General features: G+C 44.2%; 1 protein-coding gene across 2 annotated transcripts in view; it reads left to right on the top strand.

Moving 5' to 3' along the window:
* ITGB1 (integrin subunit beta 1) overlaps window positions 1-15,945 on the top strand; it is a 144,989-nt gene extending 129,044 nt beyond the window's left edge. The window contains exons 13-17 of one of the 2 annotated variants that reach the window (XM_063922103.1): window positions 6,706-6,928; window positions 10,053-10,282; window positions 10,753-10,919; window positions 12,633-12,713; window positions 14,877-15,945. In XM_063922103.1, coding sequence (XP_063778173.1) covers window positions 6,706-6,928; window positions 10,053-10,282; window positions 10,753-10,919; window positions 12,633-12,707 — 695 coding nt within the window. In that variant the 3' untranslated portion in view covers window positions 12,708-12,713; window positions 14,877-15,945. The remainder of the gene's footprint in view (window positions 1-6,705; window positions 6,929-10,052; window positions 10,283-10,752; window positions 10,920-12,632; window positions 12,714-14,876) is intronic. The other variant, XM_063922104.1, reaches the window with a different exon arrangement.
* Window positions 15,946-17,652: the final 1,707 nt, after the last annotated feature.

Raw genomic sequence — 17,652 nt, 5'->3', positions numbered from 1 at the left:
CTGGAGTGGAGTGCGGTGCCGCAGTGCTAACTGCAGATGTACTAACTACACACAGCAGGATTGCTGATTGGAAGCATCCACAATGGATCCTGTGTAAACTGCATTGAGCTCATGCAAGTATCCACACTATTGTGGGACTTTTAGTTCCCCAGACTATTTCAGCATTTGAATGACTGTGCAGTGCTCACGTTTTATTATCTTATTGAACTTGCACTTCATTCACATTCACTATATATTCTATTGCAGTGTAAGATGCATGCATTTACTGAAAGGGCTATTTCTCTGACGTCCTAAGTGGATGCTGGGACTCCGTAAGGACCATGGGGAATAGCGGCTCCGCAGGAGACTGGGCACAACTAAAGAAAGCTTTAGGACTACCTGGTGTGCACTGGCTCCTCCCCCTATGACCCTCCTCCAAAGGACTTTGTGGGGTCCTGTCCTCAGTCAGAGCATTCCCTGTGTGTGTGCGGTGTGTCGGTACGGCTGTGTCGACATGTTTGATGAGGAAGGTTACGTGGAAGGCGGAGCAGATGCCGATAAATGTGATGTCGCCCCCTGTGGGGCCGACACCAGAGTGGATGGATAGGTGGAAGGTATTAACCGACAGAGTCAACTCCTTACATCAGGCATGTCCAAACTGCGGCCCTCCAGCTGTTGTGAAACTACATATCCCAGTATGCCCTGACACAGTTTTGCTGTCAGAGAATGCTAAAGCTGTGTCAGGGCATGCTGGGATGTGTAGTTTCTCAACAGCTGGAGGGCCACAGTTTGGACATGCCTGCCTTACATAAAAGGCTGGATGACGTAACAGCTGTGGGACAGCCGGCTTCTCAGCCCGCGCCTGCCCAGGCGTCTCAAAGGCCATCAGGGGCTCAAAAAACGCCCGCTACCTCAGATGACAGACACAGATGTCGACACGGAGTCTGACTCCAGTGTCGACGAGGTTGAGACATATACACAATCCACTAGGAACATCCGTTGCATGAGCTCGGCAATGAAAAATGTATTACACATTTCTGACATTAACCCGAGTACCACAAAACAGGGGTTTTATGTTTGGGGAGAAAAAGCAACCAGTGTTTTGTTCCCCCATCAGATGAGTGAATGAAGTGTGTGAAGAGGCGTGGGTTCCCCCGATAAGAAACTGGTAATTTCTAAAAGTTACTGATGGCGTACCCTTTCCCGCCAGTGGATAGGTCACGTTGGGAGATATCCCCTAGGGTGGATAAGGCGCTCACACGTTTGTCAAAAAAGGTGGCACTGCCGTCTTAGGATACGGCCACTTTGAAGGAGCCTGCTGATAAAAAACAGGAGGCTATCCTGAAGTCTGTATATACACACTCAGGTACTATACTGAGACCTGCAATTGCCTCAGCATGGATAGTGCTGCTGCAGCGGGGTCTGTTACCCTGTCAGGACAGGGATACTATTTAGCTAACCATAGAGCATATTAAAGATGTAGTCTTATATATGAGGGATGCACAGAGGGATATTTGCCGGCTGGCATCCAGAATTAATGCAATGTCCATTCTGCCAGGAGGGTATTAGGGACCCGGCAGTGGACAGGTGATGCTGACTTTAAAAGGCACATCTGCCTTATAAGGGTGAGGAATTGTTGGGGATGGTCTCTGGGACCTCGTATCCACAGCAACAGCTGGGAAGAAAAAAATTTTTTACCTCTGGTTTCCTCATAGCCTAAGAAAGCACTGTATTATCAGTTGCAGCCCTTTCGGCTTCAGAAATGCAAGCGGGTCAAAGGCGCTTCCTTTCTGCACAGAGTCAAGGGAAGAGGGAAAAAAGCTGCACCAGACAGCCAGTTCCCAGGATCAAAAATCTTCCCCCGCTTCCTCTGAGTCCGCCGCATGACGCTGGGGCGCCACAGGTGGAGCCAGGTGCGGTGGGGGCGCGTTTCGGGAACTTCAGCGACCAGTGGGCTCGCTCACAGGTGGATCCCTGGGTTCTGCAAGTAGTATCACAGGGATACAAGCTGGAGTTCGAGGCGACTCCCCCTCGCTGTTACCTCAAATCAGCCTTGCCTGCTGCCCTCGGAGAAAGGGGAGGTAGTACTGGCGGCAATTCACAAGCTGTACTTCCAGCTGGGGATAATCAAGGTACCCCTCCTTCAACAAGGCCGGGGTTACTATTCCACAATGTTTGTGGTACCGAAACCAGTCGGTTCGGTGAGACCCATTCTAAAATTGAAATCCTTGAAAACTTATATACGAAGGTTCAAGTTCAAAATGAAATCGCTCAGGGCGGTTATTGCAAGCCTGGAAGAAGGGGATTACATGGTATCACTGGACATCAAGGATGCTTACCTGCATGTCCCCATTTACCCTCCTCACCAGGAGTACCTCAGGATTGTGGTACAGAACTGTCATTACCAATTCCAGACGTTGCCGTTGGTCTATCCCCGGCACCGAGGGTATTTACCAAGGTAATGGCCGAAATGATGATACTCCTTTAAAAAAAAAAAAAAAAAAAAACGGAGTTATAATTATCCCTACTTAAACGATCTCCTTATAAAGGCGAGGTCCAGGGAGCAGTTCTTGGTCGGAGTAGCACTATCTCGGGAAGTGCTACAACAGCACGTCTGGATTCTGAATATTCCAAAGTCGCAGCTGGTTCCTACGACGCGTCTACTGTTCCTGGGTATGGTTCTGGACACAGAACAGGAAAAGGTGTTTCTCCCGGAGGAGAAGGCCAAGGAGTTGTCGTCATCTCTAGTCAGAGACCTCCTAAAACAAATACAGGTGTCGGTGCATCAATGCACGCGAGTCCTGGGTAAGATGGTAGCTTCTTACGAAGAAATTCCATTCGGCAGGTTCCATGCAAGGATCTTCCAGTGGGATCTGTTGGACAAGTGGTCCGGGTCGCATTTTCAAATGCATCGGCTGATAACCCTGTCTCCAAGGGCCTGGGCGTCGCTGTTGTAGTTGCTGCAGAGTGCTCATCTTCTAGAGGGCCGCAGATACGGCATACAGGACTGGGTCCTGGTGACCACGGATGCCAGCCTTCGAGGCTGGGGGGCAGTCACACAGGGAAGAAACTTCCAAGGACTGTGGTCGAGTCAGGAGACTTCCCTACACATAAATATTCTGGAACTAAGGGCCTTTTACAATGCCCTAAGTTAGGCTAGACCCCTGCTTCAACACCAGCCGGTGCTGATCCAGTCAGACAACATCACGGCGGTCGCCCATGTATACCAACAGGGCGGCACAAGAAGCAGGATGGCGATGGCAGAAGCCACAAGGATTTTCCGATGGGCGGAAAATCATGTGTTAGCACTGTCAGCAGTGTTCATTTCCGGAGTGGACAACTGGGAAGCAGACTTTCTCAGCTGGCACGACTTCCACCCGGGAGAGTGGGGATTTCATCCAGAAGTCTTCCAAATGATTGTACACCATTGGGAAAGGCCACAGGTGGACATGATGGCGTCCCGCCTCAACAAAAAGCTAAAAAGATATTGCGCCAGGTCAAGGGACCCTCAGGCGATAGCTGTGGACGCTCTGTGGGTGTACCAGTCGGTTTATGTGTTCCCTCCTCTTCCTCTCATACCCAAGGTACTGAGGATAATAAGAAAAAGAGGAGTAAGAACTATACTCATTGTTCCGGACTGGCCAAGAAGAGCTTGGTACCCGGAACTTCAAGAAATGATCTCAGAGGACCCATGGCCTCTGCCGCTCAGACAGGACCTGCTGCAGCAGGGGCCCTGTCTGTTCCAAGACTTACCGCGGCTGCGTTGACGGCATGGCGGTTGAACGCCGGATCCTAAAGGAAAAGGGCATTCCGGAGGAAGTCATTCCTACGCTGATTAAAGCTAGGAAAGAAGTGACCGCAAACCATTATCACCGCATTTGGCGAAAATATGTTGCGTGGTGTGAGGCCAGGAAGGCCCCAACGGAGGAATTTCAGCTGGGCCATTTTCTGCACTTCCTACAGTCAGGGGTGACTATGGGCCTAAAATTGGGTTCCATTAAGGTCCAGATTTCGGCTCTATCGATTTTCTTCCAGAGAGAACTGGCTTCACTACCTGAAGTTCAGACTTTTGTTAAGGGAGTGCTGCATATTCAGCCTCCTTTTGTGCCTCCAGTGGCACCTTGGGATCTCAACGTGGTGTTTGATTTCCTAAAGTCACATTGATTTGAGCCACTTTAAACCGTGGAATTAAAATATCTCACGTGGAAAATGGTCATGCTGTTGGCCTTGGCTTCGGCCAGGCGTGTGTCAGAATTGGCGGCTTTGTCATGTAAAAGCCCTTATCTGATTCTCCATATGGATAGGGCAGAATTGAGGACTCGTCCCCAGTTTCTCCCTAAGGTGGTATCAGCTTTTCATTTGAACCAACCTATCGTGGTGCCTGCGGTTACTAAAGACTTGGAGGCTTCCAAGTTGTTGGACGTAGTCAGGGCCCTGAGAATTTGTTTCCAGGACAGCTAGTGTCAGGAAAACTGACTCGTTGTTTATCCTGTATGCACCCAACAAGCTGGGTGCTCCTGCTTCACAGCAGACTATTGCTCGCTGGATCTGTAGTACGATTCAGCTTGCACATTCTGCGGCTGGACTGTCGCATCCTAAATCAGTGAAAGCCCATTCCACGAGGAAGGTGGGCTCTTCTTGGGCGGCTGCCCTAGGCGTCTCGGCTCTACAACTTTGCCGAGCAGCTACTTGGTCGGGGTCAAACACATTTGCTAAATTCTACAAGTTTGACACCCTGGCTGAGGAGGACCTAGAGTTTGCCCATTCGGTGCTGCAGAGTCATCCGCACTCTCCCGCCCGTTTGGGAGCTTTGGTATAATCCCCATGGTCCTTACGGAGTCCCAGCATCCACTTAGGACGTCAGAGAAAATAAGATTTTACTCACCGGTAAATCTATTTCTCGTAGTCCGTAGTGGATGCTGGGCGCCCATCCCAAGTGCGGATTGTCTGCAATACTTGTATATAGTTATTGTTTAACTAAAGGGTTATTGTTGAGCCATCTGTTGAGAGGCTCAGTTATTGTTTATACTGTTAACTGGGTATAGTATCACGAGTTATACGGTGTGATTGGTGTGGCTGGTATGAGTCTTACCCGGGATTCAAAATCCTTCCTTATTGTGTCAGCTCTTCCGGGCACAGTATCCTAACTGAGGTCTGGAGGAGGGTCATAGGGGGAGGAGCCAGTGCACACCAGGTAGTCCTAAAGCTTTCTTTAGTTGTGCCCAGTCTCCTGCGGAGCCGCTATTCCCCATGGTCCTTACGGAGTCCCAGCATCCACTACGGTCTACGAGAAATAGATTTACCGGTGAGTAAAATCTTATTTTTATGGGATCCGGTCTGAAGATCGACAGTGTCTAGGTCGACAATGTTTATGTCGACCACTATAGGTCGACAGTTACTAGGTCGACATGGATGGAAGGTCGACGGGGTTTCTAGGTCGACATGTGCTAGGTCGACAGGTCTAAAGGTCGAGATGAGTTTTTCACTTTTTTTCTTTTTTTGAATTTTTTCATACTTTACCGTTCCAATCGTAGTCCACGTGGATCGTTAAGTGTGCCGAGCGAAGCGGTAGCGGAGCTAAGGCACCATGCCCGAAGCGAGCCATGCGAGGGGACGCGGTGCACTAATTTGGGATCCCGGTCACTCTACGAAGAAAACGACACCAAAAAAAAAAAAATCCTCATGTCGACCTTTAGACCTGTCGACCTAGCACATGTCGACCTAGAAACCCTGCCGACCTTCCATCCATGTCGACCTAGTGACTGTCGACCTATAGTGGTCGACCTAAACATTGTCGACCTAGACACTGTCGATTTGATGAACCACACCCTATTTTTATATATACATACTGAAAACGTTTTTACGGATAAGAAAGTTCCTTAGATTATATATTTGTGGTTTAGATATTAAAGATGTATCATTTTTATGTTGTCTTTACTTCATTTTGCCATATTGGCGGGTATTTAAAATATATATTAATTATTTTAGCGCTGGTCTGTTCTATGTTTTGCACTTTAGTTTTGTTCTTGAGTGGATTTATGTTGCTAAGTCCAGCAGCTCTTTAGTTATACACATGTCAATTCCACGTGGGATAGTTATACACATTTCTTGAAACTAGCGGCGGAGTTAATTTTCTTGTTCTTTGTGAGTAACCGATATTATCGTAGGTCTCAGAGGTAATTGAAACTTGGCTTGTGATGTTGGTAATGTATCCCACACTGTGTTCGGGATGGATGCAGATGCGGTCTTGGGATCACTTTTCCGACTTAGGGGGTAATTCCAAGTTGATCGCAGCAGGAAAATTTTTAGCAGTTGGGCAAAACCATGTGCACTGCAAGTGTGACAGATATAACATGTGCAGAGAGAGTTAGATTTGGGTGGGTTATTTTGTTTCTGTGCAGGGTAAATACTGGCTGCTTTATTTTTACACTGCAATTTAGAATGCAGATTGAACTCACCCCACCCAAATCTAACCTTCTCTGCACATGTTATATCTGCCTCCCCTGCAGTGCACATGGTTTAGCCCAATTGCTAAAAAATTTCCTGCTGCGATCAACTTGGAATTACCCCCTTAGTGATCATTGTTGTATCTCCCACATAAACCAGTTGCTACTAATTGCACAGATCTGTTAAAGGATTTGCTCTGATTGTGCACGTTCTGCTTTCTCTCTTACTTTGTTTTCTTTTTCACAATTCCCCTAATACAACATGCTCCATTTGTTGCAGGTAATGGTGTGTGCAAATGCAGAGTATGTCACTGTTTCGAGATGTTCACTGGAAGTGCTTGTGATTGCTCACTGGACAAACGCACCTGTAAGGCATCAAATGGGCAGGAATGTAATGGAAGAGGAATATGCGAGTGTGGAAGGTGCAAATGTACAGACCCGAAATTCCAAGGACCCACTTGTGAGATGTGTCAGACCTGTCTTGGTGTTTGTGCTGAACACAAGTGAGTATAAATTGACTCTGAATATTTTTTATTTATTCCTTTTATTTTCCTTTGTCAAATTTAATGAAGGATTGACTAACGTATTGTATCTGTGGGACTTCAACTAGTTTCCATTGTACTAGTGGAAGTTTGCTCGAAGAGCTTTCCGTTTGCTGCTATTGCTATGAAGTCTGTTGTCCTTTTTTATCTTCTGCCAGAGCTCTATAGCAATCCGGTCACAATAACGAGCTGCAGGCTGTCTCATATTGTGGATGGGATATGGCAGGAGTCTAAAGGGCTATGGGCCAGTATTTGGAGCAATTGAAAAGAAGACTTTACGCTGGCAGCATCTACATCTTGAGTTTACTTCTAGACAGCACAAAGGGATAAGACAACTGATTATGTTTTATATCCCCAAGTACTTGGCATAGTGAATGATAGTGCATGTATCTGTTATGGGCCCTACACACTGCGCGATTTTAGTGAAAGATATGAACGTTCTCGTTTATTAATGAACGAGATACCATTCATATCTTTCAGTGTGGAGGCACCAGTGATGAACGATGTGCAGCCCCGCGCTCGTTCACCGCTGGTGCCCCGTCGCCTGTGCATGCAGGCCAATATGGATGATCTTGTCCATATTTGCCTGCACTTCTGTGGAGCCGGGTGACGGGGGGAGTGAAGAAACTTCACTGCCCCCCACCTCCGGGTCGGCCGTATCTACCGTTTGGCAGCTCGGCGGCGGATGGTATGTGTGTAGGGCCCATTAGACTTTAGCATGGTCTGCACAATACTAGTTTACAGTACCCTTGATTGGAGCACAGGCTTTATGTCCCAGGAGCACAAAAGTTGGTTGCATCATGACTTTATAATGCAGTTACACATTGCAGTATTTCAAAGAGTAAATGCATCACACGGTACAGTGTTTGCACACTACATTACAGACAGTAACTGGGCAGGGGCAAGGGGTGGGGGTCTATCCTGATGCTGCTCAGATGTATTCTTCTTGCTCAGCTGACCAGTTAGCTTAGATGTAGCTTGTTTTTACCTCATCCTCACTGCATCTCATCAGTCAGTAGGGGTTTAGATGTGTTGGGTTTGTAGTGTATTAATGTTTTCTTTATTTTCACATTGTACTGCCATGTTTCATTTGGGGGGTGGGGATTTCCATGGGAGCAATTCATTTGTTTTTGGGTGTCTGTTTTTCCCGTCTAAACTGGATGCTTACGTTTTTGGATCTGTCAGTTTTCAGCATATATATTTATTTTTTTAGGAAACCTAATGGAACAAAGCAATACTGCTTGTTTTTGAAAACCTCTGCAATTTCTAGATAACCTGTCAGTGACTTATAGATGCACCGTAAGGAATTTATAGGGACAAGATATCTCCCAATGCAGGCCTGGCCAACCTGTGGCTGTCCAGCTGTTGTAAAACTATACAACCCAGCATCTATTCCCTAATAGCAAAACTGTGGCAGGGCATGCTGGGACTTGTTGTTTCACAGCAGCTGGAGACAGGTTGGCCAGGCCTGTCCCAATGAGCCAGTCAACCTGCATAATCTCTGTGACAGAAGAGAGTTAATTTAAAAAAAAAAAAAAAACATAACTAGAAGGACAATAAAATGGTTGCAACACAGGATCATATAAAATCGCTTTGTGATGTCAGATTGAGTATTTGGACAAGATATAATTTTTGCAGATCAGTGGCCTATGGACAAATGTCCGCCTTCTAGCCTTTTCAAAGAGGGCGGATTGTTTTGTCATTTATGTAGGATGTTAGTGTGCAGTAACAGAATAATTCATGTTGTAATTGTATTTTCAGATAAGTCAGTGAGTAAATGAAGCATGTAACCCATTGAATCCTAAGGGGCTGATTCAGTTATTGGTCACCCCGGCTGCCAATAGATGGCGCCCATATGAGCAATTCAGTTGTTGCTCTGTTCGGGCAGCCTCCTGAGCTGCGAGCTGAAATGTGCGAAAACTGCCTGGACTTTAGACGGGGTGGTATTCATGTAACCGCCGGTCCACTGACCGACAGTCACATGACCTCCTCCACGAGCCCGACGGCTCACTTTCCCGATGGTCGGCATGCCGACCAACAGGGACTATTTCCACTCGTGGGTGTCCACTTGCTACACTCGCCCCTCCCCGCCGGGATCCCGACGTCGGTATGCTGCCGGGATCCCGGCGTTGGTAAGCTGACCGGTCAGCCATACTACACCCCTCTTGGACGGGTATAGGAGCTTTGAGTGGCTAAGACTGGTACTAATGGGCACACACACAAGGCATGTGAGCTTAACGGAGGGAGGGTGGGGCAATTAGCACGCCCAATGGGAGGACGTATTGACAACTGAATAGCATTACGCCCACAAAGCACTTGAATTGCCCCCGAAGTCATAGTGGTTATTTAACTTTGTTATACTATTTGGGTGGGGGTGGTCATTTTTAGAGGTTAGATGGTTTATTAAGTTAATTAAACCTTTCACATCACGCATGTTCATGTGGGTCTAGTCGTTACATAGAATTAAAATTATCTGGTTGGCAGCAGCTTATTGCTGTATATTTTTAAGGTTATAAACGTTTTGTGTCAGTGGCAGGTTAGTGTCTGCTGTTTTCATTCAGGCTAGATTTAAGTTGACAAACATTGAACAGAATGTGTATAAGACCATTTTGTTCGTATTCGTTTTATTCAATGGTGTATGAGGTAGGTCAGAACTGTATGATACTGATTCAATTGTTTCCTGCGCCCCCTGCTGGGCATCTATATTAATGTGCGCCTATTGGAGGTATTCAGTTGTTGCATCCAATCAAACGCCCAGTAAGATGCCTGACCGCTCCGGGTTTAGTCGCGCAAAGCGGCTAAATGCGTCTAAAGAGCTTGATTGGGCGTCCAAACAAAAGACTTTTTAACGTTTTGTTTTTTTGTTTTTCTTTCTTTCTTCCCCTCACACTTCTGGAGGCTGCGAGAAAAGATGTGACTGCCATGGCTAATGGGCGTCTGCTCAAAGCAACAATTGAATAACTCTGTTAGACTGGGAGCTGGAAACAATGGAATCTGCCCCTATATGTTAAATATACAGTTCTGACCTGCATCAAATATTTGTGAACGCATTTTTTATGTGCAAATTGTTTTTATTTCTCAAAAGGGAATGTGTCCAGTGCATTGCGTTCCCTAAAGGAGAGAAGCAGCCAGCCTGCAATAATTGCAAAGCTTTCAATTACACTATTGTGGACAGCCGTGATAAGTTGCCCCAGCCTGGGCAGAAAGATGCTCTCACACACTGCAAAGAGAAAGATGCGGATGACTGTTGGTTCTACTTCACCTACTCTGTCCAGGCAAACACAGAGGTTCACGTGCACGTTGTGAAAGACCCAGGCAAGATTTCATTTACTTCTTACTGTCGTAGCTTTATGAACTGTACACATCCCAGCAGGCCTATTGGCACACCAGCTGAGTATCATTCTCCTTTATGGTAGCAGTGCATAGGAGAAACGGACTGCAGTGTCGTAGGTAACAGTAGAACCAGTGTTGTTGCCTCTAACAACCAATCCAGTTGTTTTTATGGTAACAATCCCCCTTCAGAGATGCTTGAAGAGTAGAAAAATATAACAGAGCGCAAACTACTAAGTACCTACAGAGAGCCAGAGCACAGATTAGTGTAATCCGTTACCTGAGTTCAACACCCGATAACGTGCACCAAAATGGAGAACAGATGGGAGACTGCACAGGCAGAACACGTCACCCCTGTTACCATGGCACTGCTACTTTTATTTCTGTTTGAACTGTACTTGTGTCCTTGTTTACAAGGTCACTAATTCTTTTTCTCATGATTAATGCCTTTTCAGAGTGTCCTAGTGGTCCTGACATCATTCCCATTGTTGCTGGTGTGGTTGCGGGAATTGTCCTCATCGGGCTGGCTTTACTGCTTATATGGAAACTTCTTATGATCATTCATGACAGAAGAGAGTTTGCTAAATTTGAAAAAGAAAAGATGAATGCCAAATGGGACGCTGTAAGTGTTATTCCACTAGTTTTACCTATTTACGGAAAAGCAGGAATGGGATTTCTTCATTTCTGCTCGCCACTATTCTCCCTTTCATGCTGTTTATTTATGTTGCGCTATTCCTCTGACCGTTTCCTCGGTACTGACAATCTCATCCTTTCTCTCTAATTGGGAAATGTGCAACCACCTTGTGCTGAGATTCTTTACAGATTAGTCCAATTATTCATATAATAATAATAATACTCCTGCATTCTGCAAGTGGGAATATGTGAGCACACATGTGATCACTGTCACCTGTACAGGAAGCAGAGAGTCGGGTAGAATAGCGGACATTGCAATTAGCTGAAGATGGGAGCTTTGGGCTCGGTGTGACCTCTACTTACAGTAGTATCCCTGGAAATATAATTGCAATTTAGATTAAAATGGTGTATATAGTAATCTATGACCCATGTATGTATTTTACTGTTCCTCTCACAGTTAAATTGCTATCTCTGTAAATGCTTTTAAGCTGGGAGTACTATATCCAAACAAATTGGTGCCAAAAATAATGTGGATATGATATACAATGTACCTCACTAGATCTGGTCCAATTTAGTGCCTGTTTTTTTTCCTCCTTATGCCTTAGATCAGGGGTTCTCAAACTCTGTCCTCAGGACCCCACGCAGTGCATGTTTTGCAGGTAACCCAGCAAGTGCACAGGTGTATTAATTACTCACAGACACATTTTAAAAGGTCCACAGGTGGAGCTAATTATTTCACTTTTGATTCTGTGAGGAGACCTGCAAAACATGCACTGTGTGGGGTCCTGAGGACCGAGTTTGAGAACCTGTGCCTTAGATAATCACCGACCCTTTCCAGCTCAGAGCTACACATTACTACTGCAGGTGACGTACACTCAGAATAATGTCACATGCAGACTACTTGGAGCCCTGGTATTTGGCAGATGTTCTCCCCCATCACTGAACTAACAATATGAGGCATGCTATTCCTGTGCTGGAGTGTAAACCGGCATTGGATGAATGCAGGGCTGCTTGTATTACAAGTCGGGTTCCTGCTATAACCACTGCTGTCCCATGAGAGCATCCTATGACGCGTGCAGTGTAGTGCCTCCTAGGTCAGCTTCCTCCAGCCCTCAGTAATAGAGGATGCTGCATTAGAAGAGTGCTGCATGCTGGCAGATGAAATGTTTATATATCTTGCTCGCTGAGAAAAACCTGCGTTACGTAGTGCACATGGCACTATGTATGGTAATAAAGAGCCAAAGTACAACCTCCTGACAGGTTCTCTTAAACATTGCTGGTTAATACCAAATGCCATACTGTTTGTACAACTTGTACCAGCTCATATTTTAACTAATGTATTATGCATTGGTTATGTGATAGAAGTAAGGAGAGACGTGGGTACTGATTCACTTACGTGCTGGAACCAGTCGGAACCAATCTGGACATTACAGGAACAACCCTTCTCCTTTCTCACGCCCACCCCATAAAGCTGCAAGGAAATCAGCAAGGTTTTATTTACTGTAAGCTGTACATCTTGCACCCTTGTGGCTATATGATACTGCCCCACAAATATAAGTAGGAGGCCAAGGTTTATGCTGCTAAACTGGTTATCGCATCCTAAAAATAAACTGTTCTGTTCCTTTGATTTTACTGTTCAAACTACTTCACTGGCCTTGTATGTAAATATGTAAATTTTTCTTTTATGGATTCATTTCTCCAGCAAGAGAATCCTATTTACAAGAGTCCTATAAATAATTTCAAGAACCCAAACTATGGACGCAAAGCTGCTCTCTGATTCTCAGTTTGTATTTCCTCTCTTTCTGTCTCTTCTGCATGCTTCCTGCACTGTGATACTTCTCAGTCTATTAACACTGTCACTACAGAGTGTGTTTACTGCAGTGTGACTCTGTGTTTATGCTAAAGCTGGCATGGAAATAATCGCTATAGTCAAAGGACATATTTTTTGGCAATACACAAATTATACACTTCCGTTTTTTTAATTCCATAATAAATATAAATTATATAGGAATTCATATGTACATGATCTGCACTCGCCTAATTACACTCTACACTGTGTATCATTTAAATTCAGGGAATGTTGGTTCCAAAATGTTGCAGTCATTTGTCAAGCTGGCCAACGTCTTCAAAGCCTTCCGTATGGCTAGTGCCTAGACTGACTCGCAAAGACAGGAGAATTGCCCTGCATCATACATGCTTTTTCTGGTCATTAGAATTTTGTCCTATCAACTAAAGGTGCCTCTATGTTTACTGATCTTTACCCATCTCTGGACTTTATGATTTCTGCAGTGTAGAGGTCAACGGAGAATAACTTTTTAGGTAAAATAGGAAAGTGTTGGTTCTGCTGTAAGAGGCTGCACAAGAGGGTCCGGTATGTAATACTGGCGGTCAGGAGACAGACACCAGAATCCCGGCGGTGAGCACAGCGAGTCCACCTGCGGGCTCGCTGTGCTCGCAACACGATTATATTACCCCTCGGGTGGTGGCGTGGACCAGCGGCATTTCGTCGGCTTCCAGGATCCTGGCGTCTATCTCCTGACCGCTGGGATCCCGATAGTCGGTAAATTAACTGCAACCCACACAAGACTAGTAGGAAGGTAGTCAGTAATTTACAAACTTTGTTTGTTTGCCCCGTTGCCAGATGTCATGATATGATACAATAGAGGGAGTATAATATACTGTTTATTGTCAAACAGCATAGCGTATTGCAGTATTCAAAAGGAAGGTTCTGTGAACCATGTGCATTAACACTAATGAGAAATTACAATAAGTGATCAAAATAAGCAGTTCCAATACAACCAGGTGTTTATGAATTATTGGTAGGGGAGGAGTGATCAACATGAAGATAATCAGAAGGGGTATAATGCGTAGGAGGGGTGGGGTGGGTTTGGTATTTATTTATTTAATAAAGGCTGTGTTAAAATGTGGTTGGGTGAGCCACTTATTGCCTGCTGTATAATTCTGTGAGGCAGGTTGCTGCTTAGGTTATAGGGGTTCATTGCTGGGATTTACTATCAGTTGCTGAATTACATTGTTTGTGATGAGGATACGGATTAATTTTGTTTTTCAGGTCATCATATTTATCTGTTCCATATCAATCTGTGGTGTCTGGGTTATTTTACCTTCGTTTCTTTTCTATCTCTTCAGCCTCAGCAGCTTATCATGCTTCTCTGTGCTTGAAACACTGCCGGCCTATTGTAATGGGCCACGATTCTGGTTAGTTAGGAGTGTATTCATGAAGCAGTCAAAAGTGTGGAGAAGATAGCCAGTGGAGAAGTTACCCATGGCAACCAATCGGCATTGAAGTAACATTTATAATTTGCATACTATACAATGTACACAGGCTCACTTCTCCACTCTTTTCACTGCTTCATGGATAGACCCCATAGTTACTAGATGTATAGCAGCAATTAGTTTAAAGCAATGCCAACCTGGTTTTGCCTTTAAAGCAATTGCTGCTTTAAATCAATCTTGCTGGAATTCCGTGAATTCTGGGAGACTCGGGCTATTACATTTGGGCCTAGTATATTGTGGTCCGTAGAGTGTCTGCTGTGCATCCGGCAGACCAATTCAGACAGCGACTACACATCCGTAAAAGTGATTTTATTTTTATTTGTTTTGTTTTTGCTGTTTTAATGTATTAACTTACATATTTAAATCCTAAAACCGCCCTCTACAGAACCAATTGCTTGTACTGTTATGAGAAATGTAGGTCATTTATGCTGGTTTGTAGAATACTTTCATACATAGCTGTAGTACTGCTAAGTGTGCCCTTTTACTGTACCTGTGTGTAAACTCGCACTGTGTGCATTACGTGTGTGTGTGTTTCAGCAGGAATGGTTTGATATTCTAAACACTTTCCTTTTACCCTGATTATTTATTTAGACAATTTACTTTACCTAGAGCTACAGCATTTTGTACTAATGTTCCTGTTTTCTCTTTACAGGGTGAAAACCCCATCTACAAGAGCGCAGTGACAACGGTGGTGAATCCGAAATATGAGGGAAAATGAATAACTAGTGTACATCTTACTACACTGTATGCTAACTAGCCATATTTTTTTTGTTTTTCGTACCCACCCGCTGGTCTCAGATGGGCAGTACAGCAGTGATTTACTAAAGCATTACAGTGTATGACACAGATTTTCACAATGTACAGTTAATGTAAAAAGCAAAGAACTGCAAAATCTGGTTTGCAAGAAAATGTAATGGGTGCCATTGGACTGTCAAAACAAATTAGACTGCGTAGTTTCATAGTCGCTGAAGGTCACGCTGTGCCTTTTTGACCTATTTGACCTATCTCTGCAAGCAGCTATCTTTCGTTTTCTTTGTGGGGTGGGTTAATCACTGAAGGCTTTGCCGATGAAAGTATTATAGTGATAGGTCTTCTTCACAAGGAAAATCAGGGCTGGAATTTACGAACCATGTGAATGTGATGGATACCTCAGACTTTTAGCATGATCAGCAGGCTTGGGAAGTAGAATAATGTAGGATGGGGTTTGTGACCTATATTATGTATGAATGTTCGTGCAAGTGAGCAAAGAAGCAAAATCTTTTTGAATGAATGTACTACATGGTCCTGGAGTATGCCTCTGTAAGCGGTAAATTCTAGCTCTGAATGAATTGCTGCCTGGCTTTAAACAAATAACGCACTGATTGGGTATTTATAACCCATAAATCAGGTCAGTGTTTTTGTTTTGAAATCTGGTGCTTCCTTGTCTTCCTAATCACTTACTGCCTTTTTGTCAGGACTTAAACTCAAGCTGTAAAATTATAATTGTGTCTCTGGTTACTCACGCTGTGACCATTTCATTATAAAGCCTTGTCACATACTTTTTGTGTTACTATTGTGCCATACGGATTCAGTGTATATTGGCCTTCAGACCATTTGCTTTGCCTGTGTTTAATGTTTGTCACAATCATGTTTTTAAGTGCCTTTTTATTTTAGCAGGTGTTCACTTTTTACAATACTGTTAATTGAACTTATTTATTAAATAAAACAACTTAAAAAATGTATTTGGTTGAGTGTTTTTAGTATGATGTAATGTGGAGTAGTAATTTCATGGGTTTTACATATAGCGTTCCTATGGTCGTCCTATAACCCTGGAATCTTATCTTCATTCTTTCTGCACTTGTCCTCACTCCATTCTCTAGTTTTTGTAGCCGTCTATAAGAATGGGCGTCTATCAGAGCTATTCAATTGTTTCTCCGATAGATGCCCGTTAGCTGCTGCTGCATTGTCTTTTTCTCACAGTTACAGGAGGTGCGAGAAAAAAGTGTTCAAGTCTGTAATTTGGGCGCCCAAACCCAGACTTTGGACGCCCATACAAGCACTTTAGATGGGTCTAGCCACTTTGCACAGCTAAACCATGAGCTGTTGGGCTCCTTAACTGGTAATGGGCTTCTGATCGGAGCAACAATTAAATATTTCTGACAGACGGCCATTGCTGAAGGCGCCCAGCAGGGGGCACAGAGAACAATTGAATCGGGCCCCATTGTATGTTTTTTTTCTTAAGTGTCTATATAACTCTTTCCATGGATGATCTGTAACACAAACTGAGGAGGGTTTGAAAGGGTGGTACTAAAATTGTAATACTATTAAGTTACTGTAATGTGATCTCATCCCCCTCAGTAACCGTGTCCTCTAGATGGAGTCTGAGAAATGGATTTATCAGTAAGAACCAAAAATCTTTTGCTCATTTGGGTGAGCTAGTGCTAGAACCAACCCGTAGCCAAAATATTTGGTATAGTTAAAAGATGGCTGTTCCTCAACACACCCTATTGCAGTAAAACCCTTTTTACTGTTTTACACAGTGTCCCAAATTGATAATTTTTTTCATTGTCTAAAAATGCTGACATGGCTACACAAATCTTATATCTAACGTGGATCAGTGCACTCATCAGCCAAAAATGCTGCACAACTTAATCATCTTTATTAACCTAGCATGTTCCACAGTCCGATACAGTAAGATCTTACTAATATATCTCCTTATTCCAATGGTGTTTAAGGTCTAATTACCCCATCACAAGTAAGCACACATACTAGTCAATCATTTAATATGCTTGTGTGTTTTGCACCACTGATCCTCATTGCATCACTGTTTGAGTTGGGTATCATTCTCGTTAATCACTACCTTTTAGTTGCGGTACATCTTTAATATAAGCCATTCTTACCCGCTCCCCTATGCCTGCCAGTTGAGCATTCAGTCTAGTATAAGGAACCTCTTCCCAGTAGCAATGATAGCGGAAGACTGATCAGTTGCCATCTTGAAGTGGTAGTTCCTGTTCTTGTTACTTTACCTACTATGCACATTGCTAGCTTTACATAGTCTTGTGGTTTTTTTGCAAGTCTGGTCTCATTCAGAAGAGCTGCTGAGCTGAACATTATATTATCCAAAAATAAAGAAGTTGTCCCTCTCCAGCATCAATGATCCCTTACCTTTTCTGGATAATGTGCTCAGGAGTTTAATAATACTTTGGACTTCTGTAATACTTGTGTTCACTATGTTACTCAATTGCTGACATAAGCTTTTGGGTGTTTTCTTTTTGCAACCATACCATCAATGCTTTATCATCAGTGATTGCAGAATATGCCCTATAGCAGTGTTTCCCAACCGCGGTCCTCAAGGCACACTAACAGTCCTGGTTTTAGTGATATCCAGGCTTGAACACAGGTGACTTAATTAGTACCGCAGTTATTTTGATTTAACCATCTGTGCTGCA

Source organism: Pseudophryne corroboree, chromosome 5 (assembly GCF_028390025.1).
Source record: "Pseudophryne corroboree isolate aPseCor3 chromosome 5, aPseCor3.hap2, whole genome shotgun sequence".
Classification (NCBI taxonomy): Eukaryota; Metazoa; Chordata; class Amphibia; order Anura; family Myobatrachidae; genus Pseudophryne; species Pseudophryne corroboree.
Note: the sequence above shows the minus strand (reverse complement) of the source record. Positions and strands in the feature narration are given on the sequence as shown.